Here is a 19,841-nt window from a genome sequence, read left to right on the forward strand (position 1 = left end):
AACCACTCAATATACATTCTAAATTGTTTTAATATCATTTAGTGGGAGCATTTTTCTAACACCTGATTTTAAACATGATCTCTTTGTTCTTCCAAATTTGACTATACTAATTAGTAGTCCACGGTAGACAATAGTCTTAAAAAAGGAACAAAGTTCTTACCAAGACTACTAGATAGTCTATCACTAGAAGAAAATTTGTGAAGTGCATGCACCCTTACATTTACACACACACACACACACACACACACACACACACACACACACACACACACACACACATTCTCTCTCTCTCTCTCTCTCTCTCTCTCTCTCTCTCTCTCCCCCCTGATGCCCCGCACCCTCTCTTTCCTCCCACCTCTCTCATGAGGATCATCCAGTCCACTAGAAAGATAGGAAATGAGCCCAAAATTGTGGGGATTTGCCCAGTCACCAGTCACTTGAAGAGTTGGGCTTAGAACTCATCTCCAGACTACATGCCTTGTACCTCATAAGTTCTAATTAAATCTTGCTTACATATACTGGGCAAGTAATTACTTTCTAGCTTTATCTCCCACCTTGAAAATGGGGTGTAATACCTCTGAGTAACACACTGAGACTCATATACACATACTGATCTTCTAAGGTATATTGTGAAGATAAATGAAACCATATTGGCCATAGCCTAAAGAGTTCAATGTTAGATAAGCAGAGTTAAAGATGAACATCACATTCTAATAGAACTGGGCAAGAGAATGAGGACAGAGCCAAGTAAATCAAGTAACTGGAGAAACTACTCAAAGCACATGTTCTCTAGATGATCCCATCAATCAGTTTTCAGTTGTGTACTGGGTATCTTCCCTCTATATGTACCCCCTGGATGCTGTGCCACTGAAATGCTGCAAATTGGTTAAGAGGGCCCTAATTGGTACACCCAATTCTGCTCCACAGGAGGTATTGTCAAGAGTGCAAGTACCTGGCTAAATTATATAACAAAAAAAGGCAATTTCCAGGGACACTAAAACTGCACTTTTCAACCCCTAATAACAGAGGAATATAATAATACCTTACTGGAGGAATGTAATGCTATTATCTGTTCTATTAAAAAAAAAAACTACACTTGAATCAATTAGTTACCAAAGGATGAAGCTCAGTATCCATTGCAGCTGCTGCTGTTTCAAAAACTTGCAGAGAATTCACCAATTCTTGGGCAGGGCCATCTCCCCTTTCCAGTAGGGACTTTCCATCTATTAAAATATATTCTGTTTTAGGTAAATTTCACCTTGCAATTAATTTTTAAGTCTAATAGCCGACACAAATTTTCAGCAACCCCGCCTAGCATGGGAGTTTATTTTGCTTTAAGGTAAAACCCAGCACTGTGTCCAGCACATAATTGATGAAGCAGAACACAATGATCTGTTGTTAACATTCCTTTGGAAATAGCTATGAGGACCATCACAAACATGTATAGGATGGAGTGGAGGCAAATTAAAATGAAACTAGTTCACCATTTATTAATAACTTACCAACCTAGTCTGGAGTAAACGGATGAGAACCTTCTAACAGTGTTTATCACCCCAAAGGTGAGACCATTAAAAACCAAAATCAGCAAAGATTTATACGTACCAAAACTTTTTATATTAATTGTATTCCTCAGGGGGCCAACCATAGCATCCCAGAGATGTGGTAGACTTACAGCCATTTCACGACCAAAATGTTTCACTATAGTTGACAAAGCAAATTCAGCCCCTCTCCGCTGCACTAAATATGGTTTCTGTGCCTACAATCAAGCATTAATTGATAAGATTTCTTGAGAAACAGGCTTCTAACCAAACATTTAAATATTACAGATATTATAAAGCTGAAGATCATATAAAACAACAGGCCAACTCTCTGCTATGATGGCAGTGAGTTAGGTTAATTCAAAAGCTTCTGAGTCCACCATGAATTTGTTACATAGCCCCAATTTGGGCTCTAACTATTTCAAGTTAATCCTTTTACACTTCCCTAATTAACTGACTACCCCATTCAATAGAGCAGCTCTTCCAAACCTTTTCATTTCTCCTCTAATCTCCCATTACTCTTCCTCTACTTACTCTCAATTGATAATCTTGCTTCATACTTCACTGAAAAAATTGAAACCATGTGCCAAAAAGAGCTCCTTCTTCTCCCCTCCTCATCTCCCATCACTCTGGGTCCTCCTCCACAAAGAGGTAAGCCCTTCCCCTTGCCAAGCTAAACCTTCTACATGCACAAGTGATCCTAGTCCATCCCTTTTTCAAAAGACTGTTCCCTTTATCGTTCCCATGCTCTCACGTAACTCCAATCTCTCACTGTCTCCAGGCTACTTCTCTGCTACCTATGTCTTCCTTACCCTCAAAAAACCCCCTCACTTGATCTCTCCATCCATTTTCTCAAGGTTGTGGCTAAACTCCTGGAGAAGGCTACCTGTCATCAATGTCTCCACTTGCTTTCCTCTCATTCTCTTAACTGTCTATAGTCTGACTTCAGACCTCATCATTTGAGCAACTGACACCGTCAATCACCCCTTCTTCATTCCCTCTTCTCTCTAGATTTCCATGACAGTCCTGTCTCCTGGTTCTCCTACCTGTCTGACTTCTCGTGTCAGTCTTTCTTACTGGATCTGCTAACGGTGGGTATCCCATACAGCTCTGTCCTGGGCTCTCTTCTCTTCCTCTATAATATTTCAATTGGTAATCTTACCAACTCCCATGGATCCAACATCATCTCTATGCTGCTAATTCTAAATGGACTTTATTCAGCCCTAACTTCTCTAACCTCCACTTATAACTCCAGATGCCTACTGAACATTTCAAACCGAATTCCTATAGACATCTAAAACTCAGAATGTCCAAAACCAAACATGATTTTTATCCCCCTCACTCTCCTCACACCTCCGAACTTTCCTATTAGTGTTGAAGGCCCCATCTTCCTCCTATGCACCAAGGCTCACAGGTGCCATCCTCAACTCTCATCCTCTGACCCCCTCTATCCACTCAGTTAATCATCATACTAACATCGGTCACATATGCCCTCTTCTCTATTCTGACACTGCCATCACATTAGTGCAGGCACTCAACACCTTCCATTGCAGTGGCCCACTGGATGGTCAGCCTGCCTTGTCTCCCCACCCCACTCAGGTGTCAAAGTTCAAGTCTGGCCATGTAACTCCCTACTCAATCCCAGTGGCTCCTCCTTACTTCCAAGATCAATTAGAAAAGCCTCCCTTTGGTGTTCAAAGACTTTCATGACCTGCTACCTCAACCTCCACCCCTCCCTTCCAGTCTTCTCACACCTTACACTCTCTCCTCCCCACTTCAGCATTGCCCAGCCCCAGCCCCTCACCACAGCCCAGAGCTCTTCAATGCCATGACACCTGGGCTCTGGTTGTCCTATGCCTGGAATATTTTCCTTCCTCATCTCTGCCTTCTGTCCTCCAATTCTCAGCTCAAATCAAAGGCTTCTACAGGAAGCCTTTCCCGATCCTTCTTAATTCTAGTGTCTTTCCTCTGTTGATTATTTCACCTTATGGTGGGTGTAGGTGTTTTGTTTATATATAATCTTTATGTTGTTTCTACCAATAGACCATGAGCTCCTGAAGTGCAGGGACTGTTTTTTGCCTTTCTTTGTATCCTAATGCTTAGCACAGTGCCTGGTAGGTACTAAGCGCTTAATAAATTTTTATGGAATGTCTATTTTATAGGCACACCTCGCATTTAGCAATTAATCTATATACTCTTAGAGCTAGAAGGGGCAGTGGACATCATTTATAACCCAGCTCTATTTTAGGAATGAGAAAATTTAAAATCCCATGGGTAATTTATTATCTGTCAATTAGAAAGTACTTAGTAATGGATATTCCATCTTAAAGTCAAACTAGAAAAGCCAATCTCAATTTGCCTCTAAGTCTCTTACAGAGGTAAAGTGAGAACAGATTCCAATCACAGCTAAAATGATGGGATGAAGGTTCTAAATGCATACTGGAGTTCAAAGGCATAAATGACTTGTCATTTCTCAAAAATTTCTTCAACTGATTGCTACTTTTTATCCATGTGCATCATCCATGCACATTAAAATTAAAATTTTCACTTGAAAAGCTGAGACTCCAGACTCCAGACTGTCCTGCTAGACAAGTTTTGATATGCACTGCATAATCTTGTTTATTATTTTAATTGCACCTTTCTGATTGTGCCCCTTCCAATTGTGGCCAAACTTCTTACAGTATGAATCAAAATTTATTTTTAGAAACACTAATCTCATTAATTCTGAACTTGTAAAGTCATGAGTGAAAACTTTAGTTTTCCATTTTTATTAAGCCTTTTTTTGAAGTATGCTAACACGGTTGTAAAGTACAGATGACTTACAACAATGCATCACTGGAGAGTTTCTACAGAATTAAGTATTCTGATTGAACTCAAGTCTTCTTAACTCCAAGGCCAGTTCTCTATCCACCATGCCTTTGGCAGCCTCTATCTTCTGACTCATCATTAGAATGAAAATAGTAAGTAAAAGAATATCAAAACTCATAGTTTCTAGAGCATTTTTTCCACTTAATAAAGTGCCAGCTAAGAATTGGGGGTTTTTTTTTGGTTTGTTTGTTTTGGGGGGGAGAAAGAAAAAACCCCAAACTATTATTTCAGTGATAGATGGATAAGTTAAAAAGCCACGTAAAAAAGTAAAAGTAAAGATGCATTGTAAACTTAGTTAAGTCTCCAAGAAGTGGCATTTTTACTCAAGGAATTTTTTTTTAAAGGGTTGTGGTTTTTCCTTAATTATTCTTGACAGTTTTTAAAAATTGAAGATGAAAAGGTTATAATAAACTCTTTTTGTTGATATTTAAGCTATACAAATAATGGAGTTATTGGAAGCTTGTAAACTTTCACAAAGTACAACTAAGATTTACTTCTTTGAGGACATTTATGAAGGATAAAAATTCCAGAAAGCCAGAAAATATTTGAGTAAAGTGGCAGATTTTTTTACTCTAGTGGCTAGACTGCTACAAACACTTATTGGTAGATTTATTTTATGACAATTAAGGTCCTTTTATTTTGAAATGCTAGATGCATTTTGGGATGTTGAAATGGTGACAAAATTAATCTCTGACCTACTTGATTCACAAAGTTTGTTTGTATTTAAAAACCAAAGGAATTAAGACTGAAAATGGCACCTCATCAAACTCAGCAGGGATATTTCCACTGCTTCCTGTGGGGAAATCTGCAAGTTGAGCTTTTGCTGCTTTAGGAGTAGGGCCTCGTCTGCTTGTGATGGCAAAAGCAGCTTTCTGATGCCTGTAGAGGGTGATTATACCTCTGTGCTTAGTGACTGTGTGATGCATTCCATCTTTATCTGTGTTTTGTCCTACTAAGAAAAAAAAGGCATATTATAAAAGATTAACAGTGATAAAATGCAATAAAATTCAATAATGACAAAGTTACACAGCATCTAAAGAAAAAATACACTTAACTGCTGTGATCTATAAACTTTAGTCTACCAAGAATACTTTATTTTGACATTCAGTGATGACATTTTGATTTGTAGTACTTAAATTACAAAAAAAATTTTTTTTCCTTTAAGTCATGTCTAAAGAACCAGACTCATTTAAAAGTATAAGAGCTCATTAGAAAACTGTTCATTCTTTCTTCAAAAATACAGTTCTATTATCAACAGATGTAACATGTAAAACAGTGTATCACAACAAGAAAAATGAAAACATTTCAATAAATCTCTTTTGCATAGTTGATAGAAAAAAATAATTAAGAATTGTCAAATCTGACCAAAGTCCATAGTCAACACAAACTCCAGAAAAATACACTTTGTAAATTATTGGTTTTGAGTGTTAGCAGACAACAGAGAGGGAAGTGGAAGGAAAGGGAGAGGTATAATTTGTGAGATGCTGAAATCACTCTCTGTTGAATTATACAGTGTTTTTGCAAGATATATTTCATGTAGTTTGTGCTTTTTTCATTAATTTTGAAGAATATGTTTGTGACAATTTGCTTTCCCAAAATCTTATTAGCAGAACTTAGAGATATATTTCATATAAGCCATTAGCAAAAATTGTGTCACATACTTCTATGTGTTTAATCTGTTCTCAAGGACTAGACTGCATGAAGCAGTTCTCATTTCCATATATTATCCTACAGACCAGTCTGTTATGGAAAAGCCAAAATATCTGGTTTTTCAGATTGATGTGGTTAAATCAATTCAGGAAATGAGAAAAATTTCAGTTAGAGTAATTTTGTTAAACTACATTTGAAATAATTTTATCCCCTATTCTCTCATCCCCTCCCAAACTCATCCCACCAGGCAACTGAATTCTTTCAGAATGCTAATGTTGGCACAGAAGGCAAACATCTTAGAGGCTTCTTATATTAGACTTCCTCCAAACATGCAGTATAGCTACTAGTTAGTAGGGAGGATACTATTATTTACCGTAAATGCAAGCTATCAGAATGATAACTAAAATGAGTTATAATATGGTTCCACCATTTATAGAAAAAATCTATAGTAAATTATAGATATATATTTAAATTCTACTGAGAAACAAATGAATGAATATATTTTCACAGGTTTCAAACAGATACCTTTAGAATTTTCATGGCCGCTTTGGGGTGGTGCTGGACAGGCAACACATGGAGTGAGATGTGGGTCCACACAGAGTGAACTGCAGAGGTTTTTAATTATCTTTGAATTAGGACAAGGAGTTCTTGATGTACACTGCTGAAGTAATTTTGCTATGCACATAGCAGCATAATTCTGTACCAGTGTATTCTCCTCTTTTTTAATAGTCTCCATTAATGGTTTTATGACAGGGTTTAATTTTTCTGGAAGCTGCTGTAAATTCACAACTGCACATGCAGCAAATGTATGGACTCTCAGTTGCAGCACTTGCCATTCCTGATTTGTTTCTGCAACAGTCATTTGAACTTGTTGCCGCTTACTATCTAAATGCTGTAACACTTTGGGATTTAAATTGAAAGATGATGTGACTTCATTAAAAACAGTAGTGACCTATTAAAAACATAAACAGAGAGCAAATCATTAAAAAAAGTCTACTTTGTTTGTATCACCCACAGTATCCTTTAAAATATAAGCTTATGAAATGAACTATAGCTAGAATGACCCCTCTCAAGTAATTTAAATTTAGACTCAATTTAAATTTGAATTCTCCAGCAAGAGCTCATTTTCTTTGGAAAAGAATAAAATGTTCATCTTAAAATTGTAGAAAAGAACTATATAAAATGCTCTAAGTATTCTGATTAGAAGGCAACTGTGAATCTGTACAAAATGTGATTTTAACACAGAGACAATACATAATTATCTATCCTGTTAAGGGACAGAGATAGAATGGAATACTGAAATCCATATATCTCATCCTTGGTCAATAGTTTTTGGCACTAATTTCTAGTTCCTTTAATACTACATTTTTATTAGAGCAGGCTATTGAAGAGCAATTACTATCAGCGATGAAGCAAGGTGATGAAAAAGACAGTGGATTTTAATGTAGAACATGTGTTTGAACTCTAACTCTACTACACATGTCATCCTGGGTAAGTGACAACCTCGGTTTCATTATCTAAAATGAGGCAGTTTGGACTAAGTGATCTCAAAGGTCTTTAACTAATTCTAAATCCTATACCCATTCTTTTCTTCAACCCTCCCTCTGAGGAAAGTGCTAATTAATGATCAAGGAAATAGCTGGGGGGGGGGGGGGCAGCAGAGTGTGCCAATGGAGAAGAAAGAAGTGTCTAAATAGTCAAACAGTTACTGAAGAACTGACTATAATTTCAATGTGATCACTGGGTTTAACGTTGAAAAGGCTAGAAAAACCATCTAGCATCTGTCTCCTTCCCCCTCATTTCCATTTTATAAATGAAAATGAGGCATGATTAAATAACTTGCTGAAATCGTAGGACAGCAGTAAGTGAAAGAGCCAAGATTTGAACTCAATTCTTCTGACATCAAATCCAAAGCTTTTTCCACTACACCATGGTCATTAGCAACTAATTTTTAACCAATAAATGTCTAATCACTGATTTAGATAACAAAAATGTCTAGTCTAACAGTGTCTTTGCCTGATTAGTAGTTGCATTATGAGTCAGCATTAAGCAGCTGGGGACATTTTTAACTTAGTCACTTCCAGAGCAATCAGAAGTGCCTCTGAAAGGTTAGATCACTTAAGGGAGAAATCTAGAAGTGAATTAAAAGAGATAAATTCAATGCAAAAACTAAAATTTGTCATACAGCAAAATAAAAAATAAATCCATCATCTTAAGTAAAGCACTTTCATGTGCAAAAATCGAGATTTAGTTCAAAATATGCTTTGACAGATTTAGAGAAATTCTATAAGCCAGAGGATCAAATTTAAAAGACAGGGAGCCTGGAAGGAAACAGTAAGCTTCTCCCAACAGGTATACATAAGTAAATATTCATCCACTTGCTTCTCCTTAGTCTAGGGAGGCAAAGAACACATATCACTGATATCAACAAGATAAGGAAGTTGCTTCATCCCTTACTCCAGAACCTAAGTAAAGGATCTAAGATAATTATAACTCCTAGGTCTTGGTTATGTGAAAAGGAAAATAGAGTAGAGCAGAGACAGGAGGAATTTTTTACTTTCCTTTTTAAAAAATTTTGGTTTGATGGAGATTAGGTGGAATCAAATTAAGCAGAATAGATAGATAGTAAGGTGGAACAGGTGGAACAATATATCTGAATCTATTCTTCAGAATTTGAAAAAAAATTACAGGAAAGGAAAATATAGTACCAGGAAAAGAGACTCAGTAACCATGACCTTTTCCCCAGTGACCTAGACAAGGATGGAAATGAACATTCCTTCTTACAATGTAGATTTTAAGATTTTAAGAATAAGCAAGGAACAAATTTTAAAAGAGAGGACACCATCTGACTAAAAATGGTCTTGTCATAAAATATGCTGTGCCCTGCCCTGAAATGAACAGTTAAACAAATTTGCTTTTTTTTTTATTTTATTTTATTTTTTTTTAGTGAGGCAATTGGGGTTAAGTGACTTGCCTAGGGTCACACAGCTAGTAAGTGTTAAGTTTCTGAGGCCGGATTTGAACTCAGGTACTCCTGAATCCAGGGCCCGTGCTTTATCCACTGCGCCACCTAGCTGCCCCAACAAATTTGCTTTTAAAGTAAATATGGCTTGAAAAGTTTCTAATATTTTTTATTTCATGTCATACCTAGAATTAAAGAATGGAAAGTTCTATTAACTCACCAGTTCATTAGCCTGATCTATGGTAAACACATTGTAATTTACTCTGCTATTAACTTCAATATGTGCATCAGCCAATGATGTAATAAGCTGTTTACATTCATTCTGCATCCGGGTAAATGGAACAGCAATCTCATCATAATACAGATGTTCTGACAGGATACCAAGTAAACGTGGTTGCACAGCTAAGGCCACAGCTTTACATTCCTAAAATAAAATTGCACATAATGGGATTCATATAGGAGTACTGCATTACGGAAACACAGATGTAATAAGTTTCAGTCCCCACCCTCCCACCCCCAAGAAAACCTCCTAAATTCTAGAATAGTTTTAAGATAAATGACTGTTTAATTGGCATCTGAAAAGATTCTGGAATGGAAGTTATAAATTACCTAAAATAAGAGCAATTCTCTTAAGTGACTATACATTTTTTAAAGAGCAAGAAAAATATGGTTTAAGTTTACTTCCAGGTCAAGCATATATTTAAAACTAAATAACTATAGAAAGAAAGTTTCCAAAATTAACTGCACCTTCCTTCTTTCTACCTGTCTTAGCCAGCAATGAGGTGGTCACTGGTGATCTGGAGATCATGAGGGACAATACGGGTACCAAGAGGAAGTCCAGACCCTCATGCAAGGGTCTAAAAGCCAAAAGCAACACACACTGCTCAGTGGGAGAAAGGTCAACACACAACCTCAGCTGCTTCTCTAGCACACTCTCTATCCTAAATAAAAAAGGAGGAGGGAGCCTCCATTCTCCCTAAAGGCTAAGCTGGAGACTGGACCACTGTGGAGCAGGATGGTTCTTTTTAGGCTCAACTCTGACAACCAAGTAAAAGAGAGCAGTATGTGACTCACATAGCAAATGCTAAACATTTCCTTTTTCAAATATAGTTGAAGAAATAAGCAAAACTAGCAGGTACCACTATTGAAATGTAAATGCAACAAAATTATCACACCTTTGATGTATGGAGCTCCAGCTGAAAAGGCTGAAAAGAATACTTGAAAACAAACACCTGGGATCAAAAGGAGAAATCTTATTTCTCCTTGTGACCAAAAGATCCCCTTAATAGGTTATCATGCATACTCATAAATCATTTTTAAGCTTTGAATTGTGCCTGAGAGGAATGTGAAAGAAGTATCAACATCAATGAGACTGAGGAGTTAAATTGAAGGGTTTTTTTGAGGAGTTATTTCATGATAATTTGAAGGATGAAGTGCTAAAGTTGAATATGGATATGAATGCATTGCTCAGTTGAAGGACTGAGGGCCCTGTGAGGAGAAAGTTGAGAACTGAAACAGCCATTTGGGGAGAAACAAAAGCTTAATCTAATCTAGTAGATTCCAGATACAAACAGTAAACAGAGACATATAAAAATGTTATTTTTTTCATTGTAAAAGAGTCTAAGTTCAATTGCAACTGGTTAACTTTAACTCAAAAGCTAGAGAGACCAAGGTCTTACCTTTTGTAAAGCAGCCCATTCACAGATCACTAAAGAAACACTAATCCTTTGCAAAGCTGATTTTGAATTCAGGTGGAAAAGTAGCAACTGGCCAAGAGACTCAGCTGGTTTAATGTCTTGAGAAGCTACATTTACACTTGGATCACAAATATTGCAACAAAGTGCTCCCAACAACCTTGGGGTAGAAAAAAAAATTAATGTAATATCTACTCAGAAAATAAATTTGCCTTAGTGTAACTAGCTTTTCCCCAAAGGCTAGTGTGACTGAAAGCATGCCAGAGTAGAAGTCAGAGATATAATTTTATCAAATGTTGTGTGTCTTTAAACCGGTCACCAATTTTCTGAACTTTAGTCTGACAGTCAACTAGCCTTTATTCCTACCACTGTGCTCAGCACTGATATAAAGAAAAGGGAAAAGCAGACCTTGCTCTCAAGGATCTCAGTCAAATGAGGGAGACACCATGCAAACAACCGTGAGCATCAAGTAAACAATGGACAAACAAGCTCTAACCAGGATAAACTGGAGTTAAACAGAAGAAAGGCACTAGCATTAAGGGAGATCAGCTTCTTACATATGGGATTTAGCTGAGCCTCGAAGGAAGCCAGGAAAGCTGGGAGGCAGAGACAAGGAAGGAGAGTTTCAGGTCTGGGGGGGACAGACAGACAGATAGTAAAAACAAGTGGTTACCGGGAGAAGAGAATCTTGCTTGAGGAACAGCAAGGAGGGCAGTGTCCATATGGGAGGGTATAAAGTGAAAGAAGGCTGGACATTTAGGAAGAGAGTAGGTTTTGGGGGATTTACAAGTCACATGGGATTTTATATTTGATCCTAGAGGCAAGAGCCCCCGGAGCCCAATGAAAAGGTGGATGACACGGTCAACCTTGCCCTTTGGTTGCTAAATGGAAGGTGGATTGGCGTGGGGAGAGACCAGAAGCAGGGAGACTCAGCACGAGGCAGCTGTAGCAGTCGAGGTGGGGGTGGGTGATGGTGGGAAAGAGAAGGGGTCAAATGTGAGAGACTGACAGAGAGAGAAAGGACAAGACTTGGCCCTGACTGGCTACGGTGGGGCGACCTATTTTTGGAGCCTGGGTGACTGAGAAAAGGGTCCTTTAGAGCAAAAGGGAAGTTAGGAAAGGGGCAGGCTCGGGAGGAAAGGTAAGAATTTCTGTTTTGGACACGTTGGTTTCAGATGTCTACAAGTTTCCTCAAATGAGCTCATAGGGAACTTGAAAGCGCTACATAAAAATAAGGAGGTATTAATTCCTCAAAAAAGACACTGACCCATTTCAAACCTCAATGTCACTGAAAATACAGTTTATTCCTCACTATGTACTTACTTGGCTGCCGTCACTCTGGCCCGCATAACAACAAAGTCTCTCATTACAGGGTCTTCCATAATGCTATCTGCACCTGCAATATATTCTTGGAGTACTTCTTTACTTTGGTTTTGACCCTGGCGCATCTTACCACCTGTTTTTTCCTAAGGAAATAGAAAGCACAAACAATAAAATACAGGGACTGGCAGCTTTCACAAAATCAAAGAATTGTGGAGTTGTGAGAGTTCTCAGAGACCACCTAGTACACTCATACCTAAGAAAGAATCTCTATTCTAAGAGACCCAAGCAGTGGTCATGGAAGCTTCTGGTTAATTGCCTTCAAAGATGGTCATATACATCTCGGGGAGCTCTGAATGCTGTCTTTCTTTATATAGCAAGCTTCAATTCCTTTCATCGGACCTTCCACCCACTGCTCCTATTTCTTGCTCCTTGGTAACAAATGAAACCAGTGTCCTTTGCAGGAAGCCCCATCCAGTCTGTCTTTGTATCCTCAGCCCTTAAGAGCCTAGTGAAGATCTGGCTTGCAGAAATGCATTCATATCTAATTTCCCCCTTACAGGCATTAGCCCTTAAAATACCTAAAGACAGCTACAATCTCTACTCTGCATCTTTCCTTTTACAAATACCCTCGGAGCATGAGCTCAATGCCTTTCACCAGCCTCGCTGCCCTCCTCTGGATGTTCCCCAGCTCATCAAGTCCTTTCTCCAATGTGATTCCCAGAACAAACACAACACTCTCAATGTTGTTAGAACTGGGCCAAGTACAGTAGGAATGAAGGCTCAGAAGACAACAAATTTCTTGACGGCCATACCACTCCCTTCTGATTCCTACGGAGTTTTCAGATCACTAAAAACACCCAGATCTTTTTCAGACAAAATGCTATTTAATCAGGGGCAGCTAGGTGGCGCAGTGGATAAAGCACCAGCCCTGGATTCAGGAGGACCCGAGTTCAAATTCGAGTTCAAATTCGACCTCAGACACTTGACACTTACTAGCTGTGTGACCCTGGGCAAATCACTCGACTCTCATTGCCCCCCTCCCCCCAATTTTTTTGAAATGCCATTTAATTATGCCTCAAACAACTTGTATATTTTGGACCTTAGGTGTAAGATTTTATATTTATTCCTAATAAAATTTCTTGCTGTTAGCTCTGGTCTAGTGTTCTAGCTTGCCAAGATCTTTCTGAATCTTAATGTTCTCAGTTTCTTAGCTACTCTCCCTACTTTTGAGCAAATTTGATAAAGATCTCATTTATGCATTTATCCAAGTCAGTAATAAAAATGTTAAATAGAATGGAATGGAACACAGATCTCTGGGGCAATCCACTGGAGACCTGCTTTCAAGGTAACATTGAATCGTTACGTAATTATTCTTTGAATCAGACCATTCAAGCAGTTTCAAAGCCATCAAACTGTACAGTATCTTCTGGTCTACATCGTTCCATTTCCCTCCATAAAAACAGCATGAAATACTTTATCAAATACTTTGTTAAAATTCAAGAACACCAACTACTTTGTATACATTCTCTAGAGTGATTTCTCCTTAGAACTAAATAAGAGAAATCACTCCTTATAAGATATTTAGTGTTTACATAATTAGGAAAAATGTTAAATATAAGATTAAATGGATATTTTTAGATCATCTCACTCTTACCTTAGATCTGGATTTTACCTCCAGAAGCATATTTAAATCAATAGGTAAATGAGAAGGCTGCATCATTAAGCAAAGCCAGGCACCCATCCACGGGCAAGCTGCTGCCACTACATATTGCACTGAAGCCTTGCTTAACAGTTCCATCCATACCTAAAGAGTGAAATAGTGGAGGGGGAAATTGTGAATAAAATGAAACAATTAAGGACTAAAAGTCCAATGCTTATCCTTGGGACCATGTGAAAGGTGGGAAAATGTATGTAGATCAATTTAAAAATTCAACAGAGAAGGAATAATTTGAAAAACCTAGCACTATTTGCATATTGAATAAATCAGAAAAAGGTGAAAAGAACAGAGAACTTTAACATTCTTAGACTTAAAATTAGAGGATGTCAGTTTGAATCTCAGCAAATCACTTCACCTCTCTGGCTCTTTTCCTATAAAATTAAGGGTTTGGAAACTTCTAAATTTATGATCTTTTGATCTCCCCAGTATAGGTGCATGAAAATGTTTAGGGAAAACATGGCCGTCTAAGTAATTTAAGTGCAAAAATGTTACACATTCAGTTGTGAAAAATTTTTGCATATAAAACAAAATTTGTTCATCCATTCATGCATGTATGTATGTGTTATAGAGGGAATGCTAAGTTAAGGAAACAGTGTGAGAAAAGGCTTGAAGGTGGAAACTTTATACTAAAGGAGGAGTGGAAATAAGAGAGAGTATACAAGGGAATTTGGTTGGAGTCCAAGTGTGTTCAGAAGAGTAGTATGATACCACAGAATTCTAGAAAGAGAAGGTGGCGGAAATTCCCTGCTGGGCTAATCTTACTAAACCATTGCAGGGCTTTGAGCAGAGAAGTAATGTGACCATATTTCTACATAAGGACAATTAGCCTGATAGAAAATGTTTGAAGGAAGAGTAGGTTTTGGGGGGAACAATAACAAACTCAGTTTAAACTGAGTTTGAGGTGGCAGCAGACGTGCGGGTAGTAGGCAGACAGGTTTTGGTAAATGCTTTCAGACTGATTAGGTCAAACTGTCTCACAGAGGCTGGGCTAGAGGGACAGATTTAGAGGTCATTTCTATACTGGTCATAATTGAAGCCATAAGAGCAAATGGTATTTCTAAGGGGAAGAATAGCTCACCTTAAAGTTTATGGAAAAGAAAACCTATTCAAGAAAATACACTTAAATTCCTACAAACATGTACATGTGTAAACACTCTACAATCTAAGAAAGCTCCGGAATGGTCTAATTGTTAAAGCAAAAACCCTACATGGAAGATATTCCTTATTCCCAGTCCCTAACTGAAAAAGGTCTGTATATTTTAGATAAAAATATGCCTGTAATATTTCATATACTATCAGATATGGCCAATGGGTTTGGTTAGTTTTGCAGAATTGTCCCTTTTTTCTTCTTTCATTTTAAAAAATCTTTGTTATACGGGTATGGCTTTCTGGGTGGGTAGAAATATAATCAGAAATGAATGCGATGTTAAAAGGGGGAAGGTATCAATAAAGCTTTTGTTTTGTAATGCTCTGGACACTTATTTATAAAAGGATCCCAGCCTAGATAAACCAAGAAGTATTGCCAGGGTCCTGTAGATCTAGGTTCTATGTAAAGATATGTAAAGATATAGAGGATTCTATAAGCAAAGCCAGGACCAATCATAAGATAAGAAAAAATTCTAAAGTGAAGATTACAAGATTGGGAATCAAGATACTACCACACATACCCACGGATTAAAACATCTCCCCAAAATCCAAAACAGAGATGGAAGATCAGTTAACAAAATCAACACCCCCCAAAAGGAAGTGTAAAGAGGGCAGCAAAGACTGAATATTAGATCACACAGTCTCTATCCCATCAGTGCTTCATGTGGCAAGTATAGTCCCTAAGGATATATCCACTTAGAGAAAAAAGTTAGCATCAGGAGAACCAGACAGTCATCTCCAACTCTCATCAGAATGAACCTGTAATGAAAGGATGAAATGGGTATCCTTGCCATTGTTAAAAGCAAGTGAAACCAAATTCTTCCAAGTGTGTGCTCTGCATTAGGCCTGCTACGGGGAAAATACCAACTCACTAGCAATTCTGAAGGTGGTACTGATCACCCTGTTCACTTTGTCAGAGCTGGGCATGGTATGTCTCCACAGCCCAGATACAGATTTTCACCACACCAAAACAACTCCTTTAGATAATTAATGAGAGTGAGATCTAAACTTTGGGGTCAATTATAGTAGAACAAAGAATGAATCATCTACTTACTAAATTATAGGCTTTTGCAATGTGAATCAGTTCTGCAGATGCAGAGTATTAGATATACAGCATGTTATGAATACAGTATAGAGAATACAGGTATATGTAATATGACATGCATGTGTATATAGATGCAAAATGGGTGGTGGGGAAGATCAGAAAGGAATTAAGTAAATATTTTCAAGCACTAGTAGGAACGCATGGGAACAAACTGTCAAGTGGATGCTTGGTATCTTTCAAGTGATCATTATGAGAATCAAGTAAGATATTAAATGTGAAACTGCTCTGGGAAAAAGGACTCTCCAAATATAAGGGATGATGATAATGATAGCCATTGTGGTAACAGCAATGAAGATGTTGAAGCAGCTTAACTCTTCTGGTTGTGAGGTGTCTAAGCACATCTTAGTGTTTTCAAACACGTTTTAAAAAATTCTATAACAGTATATTCAAAAGCTTAAGTCTGAAAAATAAAGATTGAAGAAAAAATATAGAATTATTCATTAAATACCTTGTGAATAAGGTCCAGAATTTCTTGGCTGCTTTCCAAAATACAAAACTGAAAAATGTGTCGCAGCATATCCTGTAGGATAGGTGTTAACCAGGATGAAGAGCTCTAAAAACAAAGAATTAAAGTTTTAGCATAAATGTTTGTATTTTAAAATGTTTTACTATGGTGAATTTCTTAAAGGATGAAATTTGTATGTGTGCATATGTATGTATGTGTGTGTCTGTACTCATCTGCATGTGTGTGTACACACATGCACATACAGATGAGTACAGACACACACATTTATACGATAAAAGGTTTGGAATTTTACCAGTCACTTAACAGAAATGAGTTTACTATGCAAGGTTAATCAGCTTCATTTAACAGACTCCATTAAGTACAAAATGAATTTGACATGAGGATATAGATCACATCACAATGAGGCATGTGTTATATTAATTTTGGTCAGGATGAATAATCCAGAATGGTCAAGGAAAGCCACCTAACTGACAATTATTGAAGAAAAGATTTCAGAGAACAATGACTTGGAATTCTGCCTCATTCCAATATCTAAGGCAAAACAAGACCTTCTCAGAAGGCACAGCCCACAAAACCAGGACTCTTTAGTGAAAACTGGAAATAAGCATAGGCTTCAGCTAGAAGCTATTAAAGCCTTTCAACTCTGAGAGCAGGTTGAATAATAATAATCTTTGTAGCAGACAACTGAAGCATCAAGCTTGTAAAATCAACACCAACTTCTTCCTTCTGAAGGAAAGGGAAGATGTGATAAAAGGAAACTAAGGTCTAAGCTGCTTCTAATATTCTCACTGAGAATCTTACTCTAACAGAGTGGACTTATCAGGGCACAATAAGCTATACACACCCAGCAGTGATATATTAAATGAATTAAAAGACAATTTCCGGGGCAGGTAGGTGGCGCAGTGGATAGAGCACCGGCCCTGGAGTCAGGAGGACCTGGGTTCAAATTCAGCCTCAGACACTTAATACTTACTAGCTGTGTGACCCTGGGCAAGTCACTTAACCCCAATTGCCTCACTAAAAAAAAAAAAAAAAAGACAATTTCCTATCTAGAGGATGAGATAACTACACAGGAGGTGCTTCCAGTACACCATCACAGCAATTCTCTCAATCATCAAGTTCTTAAGTACCTACTCATTGCCTTTCACTGTTGGCAGTAAGAGACAGTATGTTATCCACTGGTTGTTCAGATCAAATCGAAGGACACTTTAAAAAAAAAAAAATCTTTTAAAGCAAAAGCTATGGTGTCCAAAACTGACTGTTAAAAGATTTAAAAATATAAACAGAAATTCCAGGAAACCAGAGGCTTATGGGTAATGTAAATTTGACTGTTTGAGCTTGAACTTACTCTAATTCATTAATGGAGGGGGTAAGATATGCGCCCCCCCCCCCCCCCCCCCGCTGGTGTGGAGAAAGAAAAGATTTCAACAAAAGAAATGCGTGGGCAAATATTTTAAGTGTACTGTTTGACTGTAATTTCCTTAATAATAAGCCTACAACCTCATGTTCAGCACTATCTTCCCTTCCATACCATACACTGTTCACCTCATTACTAGAAGAAAAGATATAAACTATAGGGTGTAGAAAAGAGGAGGTAATAACAGTCCCAATCATATTCTACTCACATCATATTTGGAACATTGTGCTCTGTTCTAGATACCACATTTTCATTGGAAAAAAATACAATTCTAAATAGCTTTCTCTACAATCCTCAAAAACAGAAATGCTTCGCTGATAACCTGAGCTTGCAATATTCTTTCAGTCTCTCAGTCCTGGAATGTTGGTGCCATCTTTGAATCTTCATTCTCTCTCATACCATATAAACAATCAGTTGACAAATCTTGTCATTTCTACCTCTAGAACACGTCGCATATGTGACCCCTTCTCTCTATTCACACTGCTACCATTTTAATTCATGTCTTTATGTCTGTCCTAGATTACATTCCAAGATATCTTCCACACAGCTGCCAAAGTGATTTTGCTTAAAGCATAGATCCGACCATGTCACTCCCCTATTGAATAAACTCTAGCAATTCCCTAGTGATTATATTTGGTTCAAGATTCAATACAAATTCATTTGTTTGGCTTTTAAAGCCCTTCACAACCTGATTCCAGCCTATCATTCCACTTCCTTTATTTTGTGGTTCAGTTAAAATGGCCTCCTGTCTGGGGCAGCTAGGTGGCGCAGTGGATAAAGCACTGGCCCTGGATTCAGGAGGACCTGAGTTCAAATCTAGCCTCAGACACTTGACACTTACTAGTTGTGTGACCCTGGGCAAGTCACTTAACCCTCATTGCCCCACCCAAAAAAAAAAAAAAAGGGCCTCCTGTCTACTCCTTACAAACCACACTCCATCTTGTCTTTGTGCCTTTTATATTAGCTGTCCCCATGCTTGGAATGCACTCCTTCCTCACCTTTGTCTCAGACAATCCCTTCTTTTCCTTTAAGATATTGGTCAAGAACCACTATCTATACAAAGCCTTTCCTAGTGGCTTCTAGATTTGTATGTAACTAGTTTATATTTATTTTGCATATACACATACATGTTGTTGAGAGAAAAGATTATTTCCTTCTTGTATCTGTATCCCCAGGTAACCTATCATGGTTTCTGGCACATAAGTACTTAATAAATGTTTGCTGATTGACTGGTAACACTGTGTCTAGAAGATAATAAGCAGGAAAGTAGAGTCTGAGAAACTATATCATGTGAAGAATACTGGAAAGAAATGAGGATTCTTAGTCTAGAAAAAAGGATTTTGGGGGGATACTGCGGGGGAAGGAGGGCAAGGGCAAGGGAAAAGAACATAATCTAAGTCTTCTGATATCTAAAAGGCTGCCATGTAATAGCGATTCATTTCATTGTGTTTGGTTTAAGAAGGCATAACTGGGACCATGAGTAGCAGTTAGCAGCAGTTTTTATTTTTTGGCTCAATGTAAAAATGAACTTTCTAAAAACAAGAGCTTTCCCATGAAGAGAATGGATTGTCCTACGAAATGAGTGCCCCATTGGTAGAAGTATGAATTAGCATAAAAGTTAGTAAATTAGACCAGATAACCTCATAACCTCCTACAGCTCTTACAATTCAATAAATCTTAGGATTTCATATAGCTCTTTCTCTTGGATTTTCCCTCTTAAACTTCTAAAACATCATTTATAATGCTATTTCTGCTACTTTAATTAATAAATTTTATTTAGAAGAACCAAATTAATGTCACTGGGAACTTACTTTGCAAGATTAGCTTTTGCTATTTAATATGAAATATGACAACTGCTTCAACTGGTGACAAAAAACTTGAGATGTAGATATAAAGTTCCCAGAACCAAGGCCAAGTAGTGTACATATATATTCTTCTACTCAGAGTTTCATAAG

General features: G+C 37.6%; 1 protein-coding gene across 2 annotated transcripts in view; it reads right to left on the bottom strand.

Annotated features, from left to right (window-relative positions):
* Positions 1 to 19,841, bottom strand: part of BTAF1 (B-TFIID TATA-box binding protein associated factor 1) — a 130,310-nt gene that overhangs the window by 36,455 nt on the left and 74,014 nt on the right. Inside the window, exons 15-23 of one of the 2 annotated variants that reach the window (XM_043984760.1) lie at positions 16,452 to 16,556; positions 13,690 to 13,839; positions 12,036 to 12,178; positions 10,698 to 10,872; positions 9,239 to 9,442; positions 6,582 to 7,008; positions 5,165 to 5,355; positions 1,603 to 1,756; positions 1,114 to 1,223 (exon numbers count right to left, since the gene is read on the bottom strand). In XM_043984760.1, the coding sequence (XP_043840695.1) occupies positions 1,114 to 1,223; positions 1,603 to 1,756; positions 5,165 to 5,355; positions 6,582 to 7,008; positions 9,239 to 9,442; positions 10,698 to 10,872; positions 12,036 to 12,178; positions 13,690 to 13,839; positions 16,452 to 16,556 (1,659 nt within the window). Of the gene's footprint in view, positions 1 to 1,113; positions 1,224 to 1,602; positions 1,757 to 5,164; positions 5,359 to 6,581; positions 7,009 to 9,238; positions 9,443 to 10,697; positions 10,873 to 12,035; positions 12,179 to 13,689; positions 13,840 to 16,451; positions 16,557 to 19,841 lie in introns of both variants that reach the window. The other variant, XM_043984758.1, reaches the window with a different exon arrangement.

The sequence above is a fragment of the Dromiciops gliroides genome, chromosome 2 (genome assembly GCF_019393635.1).
Source record: "Dromiciops gliroides isolate mDroGli1 chromosome 2, mDroGli1.pri, whole genome shotgun sequence".
Taxonomy (NCBI): domain Eukaryota; kingdom Metazoa; phylum Chordata; class Mammalia; order Microbiotheria; family Microbiotheriidae; genus Dromiciops; species Dromiciops gliroides.